We start from the raw sequence: 19377 nt of genomic DNA, 5'->3' as shown, positions 1-19377 counted from the left end.
AGTGATGGAATTGTTGGAAAGTGGCGCCATCTGCGTTAGTGCGGTCGTCCCGCTCTCGAGGCGAGGGCGTGTCCCAAGGGCGCCTCCCACAGTCCGCGGGGACGGACGGGGACGCAGCGCAACTCGAGCACTCGGCGGCGCGCTCCCGCGACGCTTGTTAGTGTTCCGCAAATTCACAACGGGATCGCCCGTACAACCGGGACTCTATCCCTCAGCGATAACCGCTGCAGTACTTAGAACTTTTAGAATTTATTTTAAATCTTACATTTTGATCTTTGCATTCTTCTATTTTGCTAGAAATATTATTTCCTACTGCAATTGTTAGTGATAAAATTTGTGTTTTAAAATGCAGCGGACATTTAGATAGATATAGTATTTGTGTGGTAATAAAAAAAAGTTGTAAAAGTAAAGAAAAACAAAACGCCGTTTGGTGTTGAAGTTCGTTGTTTTCCGCGAGTGTTCGTGCGCTCTCGGGCGCCCGATCGGGTGTCCGGTCGTGATTCGCGATTCGGTCGGACGAGTTAAACGCGGCGGCGGGCGGGTACACTGGCTCGCCGTGGCCGCCGCTGGAACTAGATCCCGTGGGATGGGGACGAAAACTGTACCCTTCAGGCGCGCCGAGGTCCTCCGGTATGTAATTTATCATTTTACGCTTAAAAACTCGAAATTCCAAATATATAATTGTTTGTTATTATTTGGTACTGAAATCTGTTATATATACAATGAATTAACTTTAAGGGTTGTTTTTATTTAATATTTGGATATTTGAGAATAAACCTTAGTAATTTAATTATTTTGATTTTTGTTGAGAAAATCTAAATCTCGAGAATATATTTTTACGTAAAAGTGAAGATAAAATGCTATTAGTATGATCCGTGTAGAATGTTTGACTTTGATATTGTTTTACGAGTGCTACGGATAGCTACGATGTGCTACGAAGTGAAACTTTATTTGGGTCACAACTAAAACAGTACTTAATAATTATTACGATACGTAATTTTTTGTATAGGTATATAAAGAAAATAATTCAGTTATTTTAAATTTCCCTAGCAATTTTGCAATTTTAAAGAAATTGTAAAAAATATTCAAAATTGCAATAAATAAGTTCTAATTTTTGGATTAAACATAAATCCAATTTTCTCTAAGAGAGGGTTTTTGACGAAAAAAAATTATTTTGTATCATTAATTCTCAGTTTAAATTTAAATAATATTAAATATAATAATCGTAAATTTAAAATACCTTTAAGCTAAGTTTGAAATAATTTGATTACTATTTAACTCGACCGTCTGCAATATTATTAATTTGCTTTGGTCGCCTGGCCATCTTCCCTTTGATATTATTTACAATAAGTTTCTTAATATGTCTCTAATTATTAATCGTTTCTGTTTCCAACTGATACTCATGATAATTGAGCTCAAAAATGTGTTAGGTACTATTATGTGTATAGAATATCATTTTTGTTATAATATTTGGGAACCTATAAATTGACATTAGCTATATCTATGATACTTTCTTACTTCAAGTAGCGTTGTAAAATATATGAAGTTATTATTAAACGAATGCAAGAAGTAGTTTCCATTAAATTATTCATCTTCTGATAGTAGTTACAACCTTATCATAATTCTTGTAATCGTTGACAATTTAATATGGAATTTGCCATGAAAAGCAACTAAAGTATCTTCGGAACCTTGCCTAAAGGGACTCCTTTTAATAATATTTTTTAATAATTAAATTTTAAGGTTAGTTATTAGATATATTTTTAGTTTGTAATTGTATATTAATATAATTAAAGGTATTTTATAAATTAGTTTAATGTGATGTACTTGATATAAAGAGACTAAAGTTGATAAAGGCATGTTCACAATTTACTTTTCATGGCAAAAAAATTGTTTAATTTATGACAATTTAAAAAAACCCCGTCCGAATTTGCTGAAATGCACTTAAACTAATAATGACATTTATATTAAAGTCCATTTTGGATTGTCCACGCATGTCCTATAATTTTAAAGATATATTTTTAATCTGTTACTAAAATTTAATATGAATATTCTTGATCAGGTGGACTTATGTTCGGCCTACATCACCAGGAGGCTGCGGGGGTACATACACAGCCTCGAGGACCGGTCACATCGCTCAAAGAAGAGCCACTCACTCGAGCATGGATGACCCCCAGCTCCTTAGTTGACAATACCAAGTAAGTACTTTGACTTGAATGAAATAGGAATTTTTAAAATCCTTGGTACACCTTTGTACTTTTGTAACTTAAAGCTTTAACTTATGCAATCAATAAATAATATTTGTGTATACTTTTTTAAGTAAATGAAAATTATTATTTAAACTTAATCAATAAATGATTGTTAAATCAAATAAAAGGTAAGCGTAGAAGGCTCGCTCCACAGATCACGGTGAATCTAATTTATTTGAATTTAGAATGTGAAAACAAGATGTATTCTGAATTTGGGGGATAATAAGCCAATTAGTGGACGAAAAGAGCAACCAAATTCGATAAATTGTATTAACGAAGTGGCTAACGAAATCCGCTGTATGGGATTATGGGTTGAATTCGATAGGGGCTATTGTGAAGGTAAAATAAATAAATGTTTAAATAGGAAAAGTTTATTTACAGTGCGACAAGTAAGACCACTTGTTCATCACTCGCAAGGTCTTAAAAACCAAAAGTTATCAACCAAATATTAAAGTTCAGTTAAGTATCACTTAATATATTATATTAAATATATTTAATACATAAAAATATATCTAATAACTAACCTTAAAATTTAATTATTAAAATTATATTATTAAAAGGAGTATCACTTATATTAATCTCAGTTAATGTAAGTGATACTTTTTTATTTTGATTAATTTTTTAATGTGATTGCTTTTAATGATTTAAAATTTCATTCTAATATTCGTAATATTCATTCATTAATTAATATTCACTACACTTTGAGAGTGTTATCTAAAAATTTATTGACGACAAATCCAAATTTCCAAATATTGCTGAAAAACAGTTCACGTTTAATTGTATTCAATTAAAGTTATTTGTTTGTAATATTTTGTTTTCCTTATTTATTTCTCATGTTTATTTCGTTTGTAAATTCTTGTCATTGGTTATACATTCTCATCGATTTCCAATTCAATCACCTTAGGATTGTCTTTTTCGTAAATAAACTAAATAAATATCTAGCGAAATATAATCCTAATCATACCCTACACCTACGAGCAATTCTACTCCTGTAAAGTTGTAACTTTGTTCCCCGTCTACATACTAAAACACAATGATTTATTCTCATACAATAACTGGTGCCGTGTCCAATCAGGGGTGCGCAAATTCGTTCCGATAATGAACTAGCGGTAACAAGTGGGCATTCATGAAAAGGGCGTTATAAATCATAACGCGCACCTACAGATAATGAACGGACCATTTTACATTTCAATAGCTATATAATCAAATAAATGGATTGAGAAATTCGTCAATAAAATTATAGATTTTTCAGGTTGAAAATATCATTTTTGCAGGTCCGTTTTGTTGGTTTCTGATTGTTTTAATAAGTATTTATAATCGTACGGTTAGGTAAATTTAAAATACATTAAGAAAGTTCGAACAAATTTTAAAAGTTTGGTCAATGTGGTAGTGTACCTAAGGACAAAATTTACTCGCTGTTATGCGATACTTATTCGTTGAGCGAGGAAATCACCAGATCTGGGGTCACCGGTACGAGTCTACCAGGCACCAACTTAAATCTTTAATTAGCACTAGTGCACTTGAACCCCATAGCCTAAGAGTGTCTACTCCAAAGGAACAAAATCGATTTCGCACTCTTATTATAAGCCTTTTAATATTATTTGCCTGCGCTGTGGTTGCCACAGTCTTTTTTAATAAAGTTAAAATGAAATAAAACGTCGTAAGGTTAATTTGTCTACGATAATTTAAATAATAAACGATGAATGTAATATTTGTTTTGAGTCAAACAAAGTAAATTTTTCTTTTTTTAATTTTATTTTATAAATCACAATTTTTTTTATTTTTTACAACAAAAAATTTAACCTACTATTTCTCTACATTTAGTGAAATTTATATGCCGAATTGGAACTAAAACTATAATTACATAAATAAAAACCACTGTTCATTCGGTAAACATTAACAAGACAAAAATCATAAAAAAATCAAAAATGCTAGATAAAACAGGCAGAAAAATTAATTATGTATAACCAATAAGTAATTTAACCATACCCATCCAACAAGTGTTTGTCAATGAAATTAAAAAAATAAACAATTACAGTAAATTGTTAGCATAGAGTTACGTATGGCTAGAGTAAACATTGGAGAGCTAAAACGCGACAGATGTCAGAAACAGGACCCTTCGCAAACAATGCGTACTAATTCGAGAGTGCATCAATACATCATAAACCAAATGCTGTACTTCATTACTTTCGTGTTAAGTATGGGTTTTTTCAATAATTCTTCTATTGAATTACTTAATAAATAATATAGTTTTCATAGACTATCCTTTATATAAAACAACTACTATTTTCAATCCAGAACGGGTAAAATATCCGAACTTTGATGAATTTTTAGGTTCGCCTTTGTTGCGATTAAGATAATTAGTGTCATGTAAATTAAAAGAACATGGAAATAAAGTCCATTGTCGCATAGCTGGGGATTGAACCTGCTGATTATTCATCGCAATAGGTCGAATGTTCGTTGTAAATAATAGAGTAACTATAAAAATTGAAAATATTTTTGTATAGACATTGCTTTATAGATAGAACTAATGAGTATATAAGACACACTGTCTGTCTGTCTAACTGAAGAAATATATGAGTACAGCACAGACAATAATAAAAAAATGAGTCTTTTAATATTTTAGAAGGCAGAAACAGTATTATTTATTCCTGGGTTCTTTTAGGTGATTGACGTTTTTATAACTTCGGTGCCCACAAAAAATTTTTTTCACTGAGATTCGAAGCCCCTTTCGCCTATTTTTTTTAAAGAACTGGTGGCCAATCAGTAGCCACCCTTTTAAAAATTCACACGCTTTTTGTATCATGACTCGACCCACAGTTAGGTATTATGTTAACAAAATTATGTCTCTTCTTTAATTCCCAAGCTACTTTTGAAAACAAATAAAAAATCTATTTTATTGTCATAAATTCAGTCATTAAAAGACTTGGATAATTAAATGATTAATCAAAATTTAATCCCGAATTTAATGACAAATACGAATAGATAGCCGGGCGGCAGTGATGACAAGCTCATTTGTTAACTTCAAGTCATTAAGACCCACCCTTCAACGATTACATGGTTTTTGTCAAATTAATCTTATATAATGATGCACATTAATCTAATATGCAATTTAGTAATTAAAATATGTAACTCAAACGTGCGAGGCCTAACATATAAAGTTAAAACTAAAAAGAAAACATTGGTGCTACGATCTTTTTAGGCCTGGACCTCAGGTTTTAGTATCTGTTTTATGAATTGTCAATGTAATAGGCAAGTAGGTGATCCGATCTAGAACAGTGCCTGACACATGTCATCGCCTTTTTGGGTTCAGATCCAAGCCGGTTTCCTCGCGATGTTTTTCTTCACCGTATGAGCGAATGTTATATGCGCAAAGAGAAAGAAACTACAACTACATCTACAACTACACAGCCGAGAATCGAACCTAGGACCTCAGGAATGAGAGTCTTACGCTAAATCCACTTAGCCACCGCTGCTCGACAAACAGTTACTAACAAAAAAACATCACGTGGAAAATTTTATCTATGAGAAATCACATACAGAAATTTAGATTTCTTTTGATTTTTAATGTTTTAATTCTATTGTTATTACCGAAGTCAAACATAGTTTCAGTTACCTCTAATGTTTATGAGGAAAGATTTCAATGGGCTTAAATTATATAATGTATTTAATATTAAAAAAATTATTTAGCATGTGGAAGCACAAATTTTTACCTTAAACAAAACGTACGTAAACATATTGCTCTTAATTAAATATTTAAGCAGAAACCCAAAAAAATCCCGAATCCAAAATTCCCCGTAAAAATGTTGCCATTACCGAAAAACAAAATCGCATCGAAGATTGACAAATCTACCGTGATCTGTAAGCGAAAAAAGCGCTACAACCTAATCGCGAGTGCGCTGCCGAAACTGGTGGCGATAAATAAAACAATGGAGCATCGCGTGCGAGGGTATAAAATGGCAATCGCGAAACCAATTTGTTTACGCAAATTCTGCAGCGGAGAGATGAATGGGCTACCGTAGCGTAATACAGGCCGGGTAATGCCATATTGATAGTGTTGTCACGTATACTGTGCTATATCGATGATAAATTGGTCAATTTTATAACTTCCCTCGTCGTTGATCACTTTAATAAAGGTTTAGTATGAGAACAATTCCCTCACTTATTCCTCAATACACAAACGCCACTTTAAACGTCTTTAAATAAATCTTGCCAGTTCGGCTTTTTCATATAACCTCGTATTGAAATAACGTTTTCAGGAAGTAATATTGGTTCTAGACAATCAAATCTTTTGATTTTTCTTGTTAAACCCAAATTGTAAGGTTAGCAACCAAATTAAATGAAAGTGTCGTGTTCCAAAGAATCGAACTTCCGGCCTATTAATTTAGTTCATTTTTCATTTGTTAAGAAACGTGCTTGATTGGGAATTGAATATATGTCTTTAATGATAAAACACATGCTAAAAGATTATGTGAGGTTATTTACAGAAAAAAAGTCCTTTTCGTAACAGATTCTGACGATAAAATACCTACGTAGATTTTATATGTCGATGGACAAATATAGCCCGCGTTTTAGGGTTGAATTGATATAAAAAGTGGACGTTGGCAATTTGCGAATAGTTATATCTTTCCGACCGCAGTATCGTAAATCATTTTGAAAGGATTTTTAATCTGTTCTATTGTTTCCGTTTATTTGAATAAGACCGTAAAATGTTTAGTCACCGTGGTTTTAAAGTTATAGATGACGTTCTGTAGTTTATGACTCTCTTTATTCGAGTAATTTATGGTATAATCTGGTTTATGTTTTGTCTTTCAAAGTTAACTAAATTTGTGTTTTTATAACAACAATGATTTTTTATGACGAATTTTTTTTATTAAAGCTTAAAGTCAAAGATTACAATACAATTAAAAACTTTAAATGTAAGCAAAATATATTGCATAGCAGCCAACCATATGTATTTTAATAAAAATGGGTTTTATCTTAAAATCTTAATATTTTATCATACACATTTTTTTTTTAAATTATGGCAATAGTTATAACTTTATGCCAGTTTTAATATATATATATATATATATTACATATATATAAGACAACTGTCAACATGAAAGCTGAATGTCAATTCATTCTGGTTGACAGTTGACACTGACGCAATATCGAGTATGGCGACAAGTGGCGGCGTTGCCGCCAAATCCATTGTTTTGTTGCACGTCTCGTCTCGATATTAAAATTTAAAGTAATATCTACTTAACAGATCATAATAAATATGTATATATTATTTTAGGTGGAGCAACAGTCACATTTAAAAAATATAATTTTCTTCTTTTAGTAGCGTGGGTGTGGGTCGAGCGCACTTCGAGAAGCAGCCTCCGAGCAACCTACGCAAGAGCAACTTCTTCCATTTCGTGGTCGCGTTGTATGATCGGGCGGGACAACCAATCGAAATTGAGCGCACTGCATTCATAGGATTTATAGAAAAGGACCAAGTAAGATACTTTTAATGCAATATACTGAATTAAACTGACTTTAACTATTACAATTTACTACGATGTATGAATTTCTCGTCCTTACAACAAATATGGAGCAGCTCTCTCGTCTTTGGCGTATTTATAGTTTGTCTAGAAAAAATCTGGCATACAACTGTCAAAAATGTCATGAATAGGACAAAAGGCTATGGAGATAATGCCGGCCAGCTCCGATTCGCCCATAAGTATCATGATGATATTTCCGGAGTAATTATCGTCAGGGCCCGGAGGGACACGAAAAACCGACCAGACCTAGTTTAAGCAAATAAAGACCATGACGAGATTTGACTCTCCTCCATAGATCTGCCATGATGGCATGCGTCATAGGCATATAGGGTTTCTACTATCAACTTTTTTAACAAAGAACTCCCCATACATCTTATTATATCCTACATATATTGATACGAGATTTAAAGCATTAAAATGATTCTTTGTATTAGTACAATGTATAAATGGTGCGTTTATCAATAAATCCATTTGATAAATATCGTGAATCAGCCGGTTCGTCCATCAATCAGGATCGTACAGGGCTCTCTATTGTGTGCAATTGTATTTACATAATTTGACTGCGTTGGTGGTATTATATTATATTTAAATACTTTATAATAGTGCTTGTGTTGTTTAAAGATTTGACTGCGGAAGGGTTTTCTTTTACTTTTAATTATTTTATGTTTAGAATTTAATATTTTGGCTAGCTAAAAACAAAAAGATGATAATATTTACGGCACGGGCCTAAAGGTAGGTTTTGCGTATGTTTTCATATGTACATGGTTTTATTGTATCCATGATTTATATATTTAAGTACCTGGATAACCGAGCCTTTGTTTTTTTATCTATTTTATCTATAAGATAAATTGTGTTTTTTGGAAATTATATTTAAGTACGATACGAATAAAGTGATGAAATATGAATAATATTTTTCGATCTTACCGACAGAATAATAAAAATAAAACACGAATAAAATGACATTTTCTAGAAATGATTCCTAGCTAGATCGATTTATCGCCCCCGAAACCCACCGTATACTAAATTTCATGAAAATCGTTGGAGCCGATTCCGAGATTCCAATTATATATATATATATATATACAAGAATTGCTCGTTTAAAGATATAAGATGTATTGTATGTAATAATAACACTAGCGGATACGATAGCGCCTTACTTACATAGCGCGATACGCCTTGTAATTCATTCTCGACTCCACTTGAACACCATAAAAACTTTCATCGAATACTGTCCAGCCATTTAGGAGCTTAATTGCAGACACATGCACAGAAGTTTTATAAATGTACCAGCTGTATAGATAAAAAAATTGGTATGCACTAAAAATACTGGCTGCAGCGCCATCTGCCAAGCTGATTTGTGAATCTTAACAATTCAGGGCGCCACCCAAACGTATACAAAAAAATTCATTCAATTTGACCCAGCCGTTTAAGATTTGACATACATACGTACAGTAGAATTAAATATGTATTAAGTTAAAAAATATTGGGTTTCTTTTTATGTCTGAAAAATGAAGTTTTTGTTTTCGTTTTAGGAAAATGGTATTTATACCTGACAAGCAATATAATACAAATTAATTTAAAACAAGTAAACACGCGGAAAAAAATTGTAGAAATATTACATAAGTAGGCCACGCAGGTCGGGCATTCACACATCTTGTTTGTTCACCAAGCATTTATTATTTAGTAGCAAACATCCTATCATAGCTTGTTGACTTTGTACTATGCTATCATTTTACTTTCTATTTCGATATAAAAACTTTTTAAAACCCATTTATAATCGAAAGAGTATGCATATGTTTTTAATACTCTTTTCGATTTGTCACTGGCCAGCAATAAATAGTCTTTAAGTCTATGGTTTTGTGAACGTGTTTTAATATAATGTAGTCTAGAATTAAATATTTTTTTGAAAATTTATGCCAGTCTTTTATGATTTATTGATATGATATGAAAAATAACTTGAAAAAAAAAGTTCTTCTTCAAATGCTGTATGGGTCACCAAAGTGTTCCATATGTTAGTACGTAGCTACCTAGAAGCAAAATCATATTATTAAGGCAAACGTTTGCGATGACAGCTAGTTTAAAATAACAATAAACTGTTCATGGATAAATGTTTATTTTTACAGGAAGCCGAAGGACAAAAAACAAACAACGGAATTCAATATAGGCTTCAATTGCTTTATGCAAATGGTGAGTTCAAATAAAATATTTCCACACTTTATTAATAAATATATAAATACATTTAGTTTCAAAGCGTATTGTATAACGAACTACCTATGCACATTCTGCATCTGCTTTGGACCTATTTTTAGGTTTATATTGCTTGATATATAAATATATCATTTCTCTATTCTGATATCGACCCGTCTTCTGTACTTTAGCAAAGTCTCTGTTCAATCGGAAGCTTATGACTGAGTATCGTGGTTAGTAAGGAAGCTTCTGGAACAGTTTCCACCGATTTTGTCGCTTTAATCGCTTTTAATAGGAGCTTTTAATAGTCACTTGCAGAGTCCCTTAAAATTTTATTAAAATTCTATCATGCAGAGAAGACAGTGCAATGCTCTATACACACATCCATACCATAGACAATACATAGGCGGACAGTAAATATTGGTAGTCTTGGTTCGCTCGGAATAATAGAAAATTGTTTTCAAATAATATTATGTTTACATTCGAATAAATATTAATTGAGAAATATATAACAATTGAGATCTATTTAATGATTTATTGTTTTTATATTTATATATACATAATATAATAAATGTTTATTATTTTTTTTACTTATTTTTTATTCTAAAGGTAACTTAATAATACATTACTAAAGAACTTAAAAATTAACTAATAATGAAATAAAACAAAACAAGAAAATATAAAACTTTTTTAAACAATTAATCAACGAGTATTTAACGATTTTGCGAGACAAAATAATACTTTTTCAATACATAATGTGTTTTAAAGATATTTCAATAATACATGTAAAATGTGTATTATCATATGTGATTACTAAAAATTATAAAAAGTTTTGTTTTTTACATATAACTGTAGCTACATATAAACCCAGGTATATGTGTTTGAAATTTTTATTTTCCGTAACATCAAAAGCCTTACAACAAGAAAGGGTTAAATATAAAAATCTTTTAAATCAATTATTATCATATAAAAAAAATTATATTTTAATGTGTCGGTATCGTGCCTAAATATTAATTATTTAGGCACGATTCTACGAACGAGGCACTAATTTCCCTATCGCCCTATTAATGTGTGACAATCGCACAAAATTAAATATGGCAAGGAAATTACATACAAATTAACGCTTAGGCTGCTTCTTGATTCTGCTATAATATAATCCCTGTAAGGAAAAAGGAAAATGTAATTTGAAGGAGTTAACAAATTGTGCAATGTCTTTGGCGTAGGAAGCTCGCTTGCGCTTTATTGCTACTATGTGTAATACTGTTAAAGCTGAGTTTAGATTATTTTGTACATTCAATAATTTCTTTGTTCTTTCATATATTATTATTATATATTTTTAATACATGTCTTTCTATGACGTCATGGAAAATTACTATTTACCCTAGTTTAAGTCAGACCTAATTGACTAATTAGGACTGACTTAAACTAGGGAAATACTACACTAATAAATAGAAGGCAATATGTTTTTGTGTTAATTTTTTTTGCTTACGCCTGTTTAGTATTTAAGACTAACGTGCACTTACACTTATTCACTAACCTAAATTTGAGAGATAGAAAACGTCCCTGGCAAGGGCGTAGAGTATTATTAAAAAAACCCTAGTTCAAATGGTTTTCTCCTCTTCACTCTCTACACGTATTGATAAAAAGTTTTATTACGTTTCATTGCTTTAATGATTTTATCTGAATATTATGATAATATCTGTAATTTACTTTTTTACATTGTCTCAAGGAGATCATTTAACATGACGATCTACCCGAGTCTAATAAGTATTTTCAAACTAACCTAATTTACTTGAAAGGATATATAACATAAGAAGGTGTCCAATAATACTATTAACAGTCTCTATTGAGAACTACTAGTATATGGAAAAACTTGTATACCTACTATTTTATTATGAAGAAAAATGTTTTACATAAAAATTGGTATCTATAATATTGCGTTTGTTTGATAAAAACATCTGGAAAGATTTATAATTTATTATTTACATTTTGTTTTGTAATATAATAAATACATTTATATATGAAGTATATATCCCACGTTTTAAACGTGTGTACCAAGTCTAACGTTAGGGAGTACAAATGAGTTGTGAAAACATTTCTGTCTCAAATGATGATTTATGTAACTGTAGTGCGTTTGTTCCAGGCATCAGACAGGAACAGGATATATTCGTTCGGCTTATAGACTCCGTTACCAAACAGGTGAGTTTTTTTTATAGTTTATATGTATTGCATTTTTATTGAATGTTTTATGTTCATATTTTATAATTAATAGTTATACATATTTTTTTTATTTCCTTATTTTATATAGTTAAGGTAACTTAATAATAATACACTAAAAAACTTATTATATTCTATGAACATACCTAATATAAAAAAAAAGAAGGAAACATAAAACCTTTGCCTTTTTCAACGAATTATAAATTATGCAAATAATTTTGTATTAATAAACAATTATGTTTAGAATTAATAAACAATCCCTCTACTGGATTTGTTTGTTAAAAAGCTCCGTATTGTAAAATGGTTCGCTCTTAAGTTGCTTGGAAGACTCTACTTACAATCTATATATATAAAAGAAAGTCGTGTTAGTTACACCACTTATAACTCAAGAACGAAAGAACAGATTTGAGTGAAAATTGGTATGGAGGTAGCTTAGAGCCAGGAGACGGACATAGGATACTTTTTATCCCGTTCGACAGCGTTCCCGTGGGACTTGACATGAAACGTCAGTCACTATAAAAAGTGGTATAACAAATAAGAATCAGACTTGGAATAATAAAACGCAAATGATAGCTATGTAATTGACGTATAATGACAGCTATGTAATGACGTATATATGACAATTTGATATTTGTAAGAAATCAATATTCAAAATATTTCTATTAAATAAATACGTTTAATTATTTTTACAATTTACAATTTAATTATAATGATAGTGCTATTGCCCATTCGTATAAACAGTGAAGAGAACTATAAAACTCGGTATTGTCGTATGTATACAGTTCATCCAAAGAATGATGAATGTTTCTATTTGTTGTTGTTGTCGAATGACGCATTTAATCGAGTATTGGAACGGGAACGTGAATATGATCACCAGGAATTAAATTTAGTAGTTCAAACGAATGTACCCCTGTTGAAATACCAACAAAAGGAAGTTTATGATACTTTAATGAAGGCAAACGATGATGAAAATGGTGGTTTATATTTCCTAGATGCCCTTGGTGGAACTGGCAAGACATTCCTCATGTCATTAGTTTTAGCAACTGTTCGGGCGAGATCCAACATAGCGGTTGCAGTTGCTTCTTCTGAAATAGCAGCCACATTGTTAGAAGGATGCCGTACGGCTCATTCAGAATTAAAATTACCGTTAAATCTTCAAACTATTGGAGAACCAACGTGTAATATTGCAAAACACTCAGCAATGGCCAAAGTTTTAGCGGCATCGAAAATCATCATCTGGGACGAATGCACAATGGCGCATAAACGTGCATTGGAAGCACTTAACCGAACATTAAAAGATTTACGCAATGAATCGAGATGTTTTGGAGGAGCAATGATTTTACTGTCTGGCGATTTCCGCCAAATACTGCCAGTAATTCCAAGATCTACGGCTGTCGACGAAATAAACGCTTGCCTCAAATCGTCAAATCTATGGCGCTATGTGACGAAACTGCAGCTGACAACAAACATGAGAGTTACATTGCTTACTGATAAAAAAGAAGAAAAAGAATAAAGATGTAGATGACCTGAACTACATAATGGTATGCGTTTGGTGGTATGTAATTTACGCTACGATAATGATAGGAAAATTCAAAGGTGAGGAAGTTCTTATTCCGAGGATCCCGATGATCCCAACCGATATGCCGTTTGAATTTAAAATCCGATACGTCTTGCATTTGCCATGACCATCAACAAATCACAAGGCCAATCCTTAAAAGTTTGTGGTTTAAATCTAGAACATTCATGTTTTTCCCATGGTCAATTATACGTGGCATGTTCACGGGTCGGAAGACCATCAGCGTTGTTTGTTTTTGCGCCTGATAATAAAACAAAAAATGAAAAAATGTGTATCACAAGGTACTTAAGGGAAGAGCAACCTATGTACTAAAATACAGAAATAATAATGAATGATTAATGTAGGTATTTAATTTTTTTGTATTTTTTCCAATAAAAAAACCCAAACTGCTTATTTATTGCCATTAAGGCGGAACAAAGTTCGCCAGGTCAGCTAGTTAAAATATAAAAATGTCACATACATTTACGAATCCAGACAGAAATCCAACCAGAGTCGGGACTTAATCACTATTACGTTTAAACTATTGACATACATGTAATACTAACATTACTTAGTTTCTGTTAAGTCTTACCCTTAGATATAAGGTATAGCATAGCAAACAAAACAAACGTGCTTTTAAGTAATTTTACTAAAACACGTCAAGTAGCAGCTACGCCGTAGCCAGCGTAGCGTTAACAATCACTTGAATACAGATCAGCTTACAAGAAAGATTAATGTATGCACAATACTAATAAGTAATAACATAGAGTAATAGGAAATATGCACAAGTCACCTCTGTAAGGGTACCACAGACGCGTGCCGGCACGTGGCGTCCGCGCGGCCAATTCTCATCGCCCACAGATTAGGTACAATCTGCACGCCCACCCAACCTCTGGTCAACTTAAATTGACATAAATTCACCCTAAGGTTATGGGAATCATATTTTCTGTTGCTATTAGTATTTCAAAAGTTTCTATCCGCTTTGCCTAGGAGATTGGATGTGCGACTTTCAACAATGAGATCGAGGTCTTTTTTCCACCCAACCTCTGGTCAACTTAAATTGACATAAATTCACCCTAAGGTTATGGGAATCATATTTTCTGTTGCTATTAGTATTTCAAAAGTTTCTACCAGCTTTGCCTAGGAGATTGGATGTGCGACTTTCAACAATGAGATCGAGGTCTTTTTTCCACCTAACCTCTGGTCAACTTAAATTGACATAAATTCACCCTAAGGTTATGGGAATCATATTTTCTGTTGCTATTAGTATTTCAAAAGTTTCTATCCGCTTTGCCTAGGAGATTGGATGTGCGACTTTCAACAATGAGATCGAGGTCTTTTTTCCACCCAACCTCTGGTCAACTTAAATTGACATAAATTCACCCTAAGGTTATGGGAATCATATTTTCTGTTGCTATTAGTATTTCAAAAGTTTCTACCAGCTTTGCCTAGGAGATTGGATGTGCGACTTTCAACAATGAGATCGAGGTCTTTTTTCCACCTAACCTCTGGTCAACTTAAATTGACATAAATTCACCCTAAGGTTATGGGAATCATATTTTCTGTTGCTATGTTAAAAATTTCTACCAGCTTTGCCTAGGAGATTGGATGTACGGCTCTCAACAATGGTTCGAGGTCTTTTTTCCCAATTAACAATTACTTGTACGGTGGAGGTGTACATCGCGAGGTGGTATGCTTTAGACACAAATGTAGATAGCGTGTGATACAAAAAGCTAAAATTACTTGCCTATTAAATGATGATACAGATACTGAGATATACTAGAAATAAATCACTGATAAACGTCAATATTAAAAGGAAGGTTTAAGCGCCATTGTTTATGAGTTTAAACGCCTAAATTAATACTGAATACTGGAATATTAAATAAATTAAACATCATAAAGAATCTCACGAATTACATACACAATTGTAGATACATTTCTTTTAAAATAAATCTACGGCGCTACAACCTTTTTAGTTCTGGGGCTCAGATTTCTGTAACATGATCTACATGACTTCTGTATCTGACACATGTCGTCGACTATTTCATCTAAGTCGGTTACTTTTCGTTCACTGTACGAGCGAATGTTAAATGCGCACAGAGATTGAATCTCCATCAGTGCACAGCCGGGGAACGAACCTACTACCTCAGGGACGAGAGTCGCACGCTGAAACTACTAGACTGAAACTGTTCAAATATATACATTTCGTTTACCAATTGTTAAATAAACAATAGAAATGAGATGGCACAAGATTGCAACAAAAGGAACAAATGCGAAACAATTCCGTAATTCTTAGTTAACAACGTTCGGCCTAAGTTAATTATGTTCATGGCATAAATCTTTCGTAATTGGCCTCTTGTTACACAACACTAAGAGGCCGGGACGTGTTGAAATTATATATGTGAAGTACACAAAGTTTCATGATGGTTTCCTAAGCTAAAATTGTTATTTATGTAATAAACTCGTGTGTGATAATTGCCAAACCTTGCAAGACTCGCTTTTGTTTCGTGACATGTCGTATTATTCTGTAAACAAGTATTATATGTCTATATATGTTTGTCTTTAACATATGATTTAACGTTTAAGAGAGGAGAGCGACACGCAAAGCAGTCATTGAACTAAAACGTCGACAAAGATGGCGTTCGGATAATAGCGAATTGCGGTTGATTTAATTGTATTAAAACGTTAGGCTGAGGGCACACTAGCAATCAGCTAATGTGGTAACCGTGCATGCGAACCCTGCACGCAACTATCCACCGAAAAAATAGACGTCTAGACGCTAGATGTAACCAAGAATTAATTACTAAAGGGTTGTCTTTCCACGCCGATGATTCATTTGCAGTTTCATTTTATATTCCATTCGAACAAAGAGGGGATTATTTATATTCTCACACTAAATCACTATCATATCAATATCTAAAATCAGACCCTCTGTTTGAACATAGTCTTAAGAACGTAAAATGAGATTCGGCCAAATCCCATAGAACTTGGACGGTTTGAATGGAAGCCGCGCGCGTAGCACGTGACCAACTGATTGTGTTTACTTTACATCGTTCAAACAACATATTAATTTGGTTCTTTTTGTTGGCGAAATGACTTTCGGAAGCCATTGTGATAATAGTCGATTACTGCATTACAAACACTATATTTCCCATGCAAGTGTTGATATACTAAACACTTATATGATATATCGTTGGATTATGTCGCTTACGAATTAAGATATATGTATTATAAATATTTAGAGCAGCAGTGGCTTCAGCGTGCGACTCTCTTACCTGAGGTCGTAGGTTCGATTCCCGGCTGTGTACCAATGGACTTTCTTTCTATGTGCGCATTTAACATTTTCTCGAATATTAAATATCCATTGAGGGTTGTAGCGCCACTGGATTATTATTTAAATTTGTTAGCATATAAGTATTTTTTAATTAGCAATATTACTTATTTTATATTTTATTATTTACCAAAGCTTACGAATGCTCGGCACACTGGAGAAAATATGAAAAGAAAAGATACAGTGACTTATAAATTATAAAAACTAAAGGAAATTGATTTCAAAGTGTCAGGGAAGCAACTATAGATACCCGGATAGCTTGTTTATTGTTTGCTCATTTATTTGTTTATTGTTTTTCGGTTAAGTTCTGGTCAAAACGCGTTCTTCTGAAAGATTCAACGCATAAATAATTGGGATTTATCTCGTGTTAGAATAATATAATTAGTCTTACATACAAGTATAAAACAAAAGCAGAAGCAAATACAAAGTCTAGGATTGTTGTCGTTCATGTAAATCACGTTGTTTGCAGCGCACTGTGTCTTGTCGGTTTCTTTTCTAAAGTAATTCTTATTTCCCCTTTGTTCACTTCATGCTTGCGAGTGTAAGTTTCAGTGTGATAAAAATTAATCTTTTGTTACTGATGACATGTTTTGTGTTTTAAACAGAGTATCAGAGCTTTTTTTAATGTCACAGTATTTGAATATTTTTAGTGATTCTTATCTTTTCAAATCTTATAATAATTCACTCACGCTACGAATCTTCTTTATGTCATAGACAAGCAGGTGAGTTGTTTGACAGATTTTTAGTTTTGAAATATTCTGGTTTCATTACGATGTTGTCCTTTACGCATATAGATAAAAAATTAATGGGGCATAGCCGGGGATCGAAGCTACGAACTCAGGGATTGGAGTCATACGTTGATGTCACTACACACACGAGACGTATTGCTACTTTGAAAATCGAAAAATTCTATACAAAAACGTTTCAAGTTGACTCCCTTCTTTGGCCTTGTATTTTATTCTTATAAGTAAGAATAGTCATTTCCAGATATCCTTTCGGGATTTTAAATGCATATAGCTGTTTGTAGTACAACATGTAATACCACAATTATCCTTAATACGAGTAGGTTGTAATAGGAATGTATTTTTTTTAAATCCCCACAAATTCCCCAGAGATTGAATCCCATGCGGCGCTGACGGGCAATACCTCCCGATCTCCGCGGGGACTCTTTTAGTTCAGGGAATAAACGAAAAATGTCCACTAATGCTCCTACACATAACCCAAACAGAACTTTGTCATATCTACCACGAACCTCATGATCTGTTAGTATTCATGATATTACGTATAAAATATTATTAAAATTAATAATATTTTATACGTAATATAATACAAAAAGTAGTTTAAAGGTAATACGTAGTAGTGTTTCATCATCGGAGTTACCAATACCACTTATGTAAGCTATTTAATACCTCCGACCACTACATAGTCGGGGAATTATCTAGAACATATTTATTAAAAAAAAACAGTTAAAACCAGTTGTTACCCAGATTCAAACATTTAACATATATCTGAACATAAACACACAACTGCCACCGAACTTAAATCGTATTTGTTACATACGACAATATTAACTTTTAGAATGACCTTTTCGGTACACTTATTGATATCACCTGATGCCCGATTATACCCCACAGCTATTTAGCTGCCCAAAAATACTTTCATATGACCCTTAAATACCTTACAAAACGCCGTATCTCCACAAATCCGGCTAAATCCTTCGTACAAAAGATGATAATGCTCCACTCTTTCATATTCAATTAAATATTTTGTTGGGGAAAAATCTATCCCCCTGGCTTAAGGGTCTTAGGAGGCTAATTTTATATTTTGATTACATACCCTATGTTATTGTAGTTATTCTTTATAAGATATAACTGCAATATTTAAACTTAAGATTAATTTTATTCTGAATTTCTTTATTATGAAGTTAAGCTTGCTATTTGAAGTCAGATTTTATTTATTAAAGTTCAACACATATATGCTTTATTTATAGTATATGTCACAAATTATCTTTTGCAAAATATATGAAAATTATTGTTAATAAAAATTATATTTCAATTTTTTTAGATTCCAAGCAGAAAATCACTAGTAAAACAGCGGATTTCATATGAGATAGGCATTTAAGAATGCTTTTTGTTCAATTGATCAACCCACTACCGACGTCTAATCTTTAAAGAATAAAAACCACCTTCTCGAAGGAAGCCTTCTTACGCGATATAAATTTCAAGCAGTTGTTTCATAAGCTTATCAACGTATTATGTTAAACGTCCATACGTTTACTAAATTCTTCTTGTGCTTTAACGATAATAAAACAAA

The 19377-nt window shown here is 32.4% G+C and overlaps 1 protein-coding gene across 5 annotated transcripts in view; it reads left to right on the top strand.

Annotated features, from left to right (window-relative positions):
• The first annotated feature begins 144 nt into the window (after window positions 1-144).
• Window positions 145-19377, top strand: part of LOC110992603 (transcription factor collier) — a 53741-nt gene continuing 34508 nt past the window's right edge. For all 5 annotated transcript variants that reach the window (XM_045629650.1, XM_045629649.1, XM_045629648.1 and 2 more), the window contains exons 1-5: window positions 145-630; window positions 2060-2195; window positions 7573-7729; window positions 9898-9961; window positions 12105-12160. In XM_045629650.1, the coding sequence (XP_045485606.1) occupies window positions 2068-2195; window positions 7573-7729; window positions 9898-9961; window positions 12105-12160 (405 nt within the window). In that variant the 5' untranslated portion in view covers window positions 145-630; window positions 2060-2067. The remainder of the gene's footprint in view (window positions 631-2059; window positions 2196-7572; window positions 7730-9897; window positions 9962-12104; window positions 12161-19377) is intronic.

Source organism: Pieris rapae, chromosome 9 (assembly GCF_905147795.1).
Source record: "Pieris rapae chromosome 9, ilPieRapa1.1, whole genome shotgun sequence".
Classification (NCBI taxonomy): Eukaryota; Metazoa; Arthropoda; class Insecta; order Lepidoptera; family Pieridae; genus Pieris; species Pieris rapae.
Note: the sequence above shows the minus strand (reverse complement) of the source record. Positions and strands in the feature narration are given on the sequence as shown.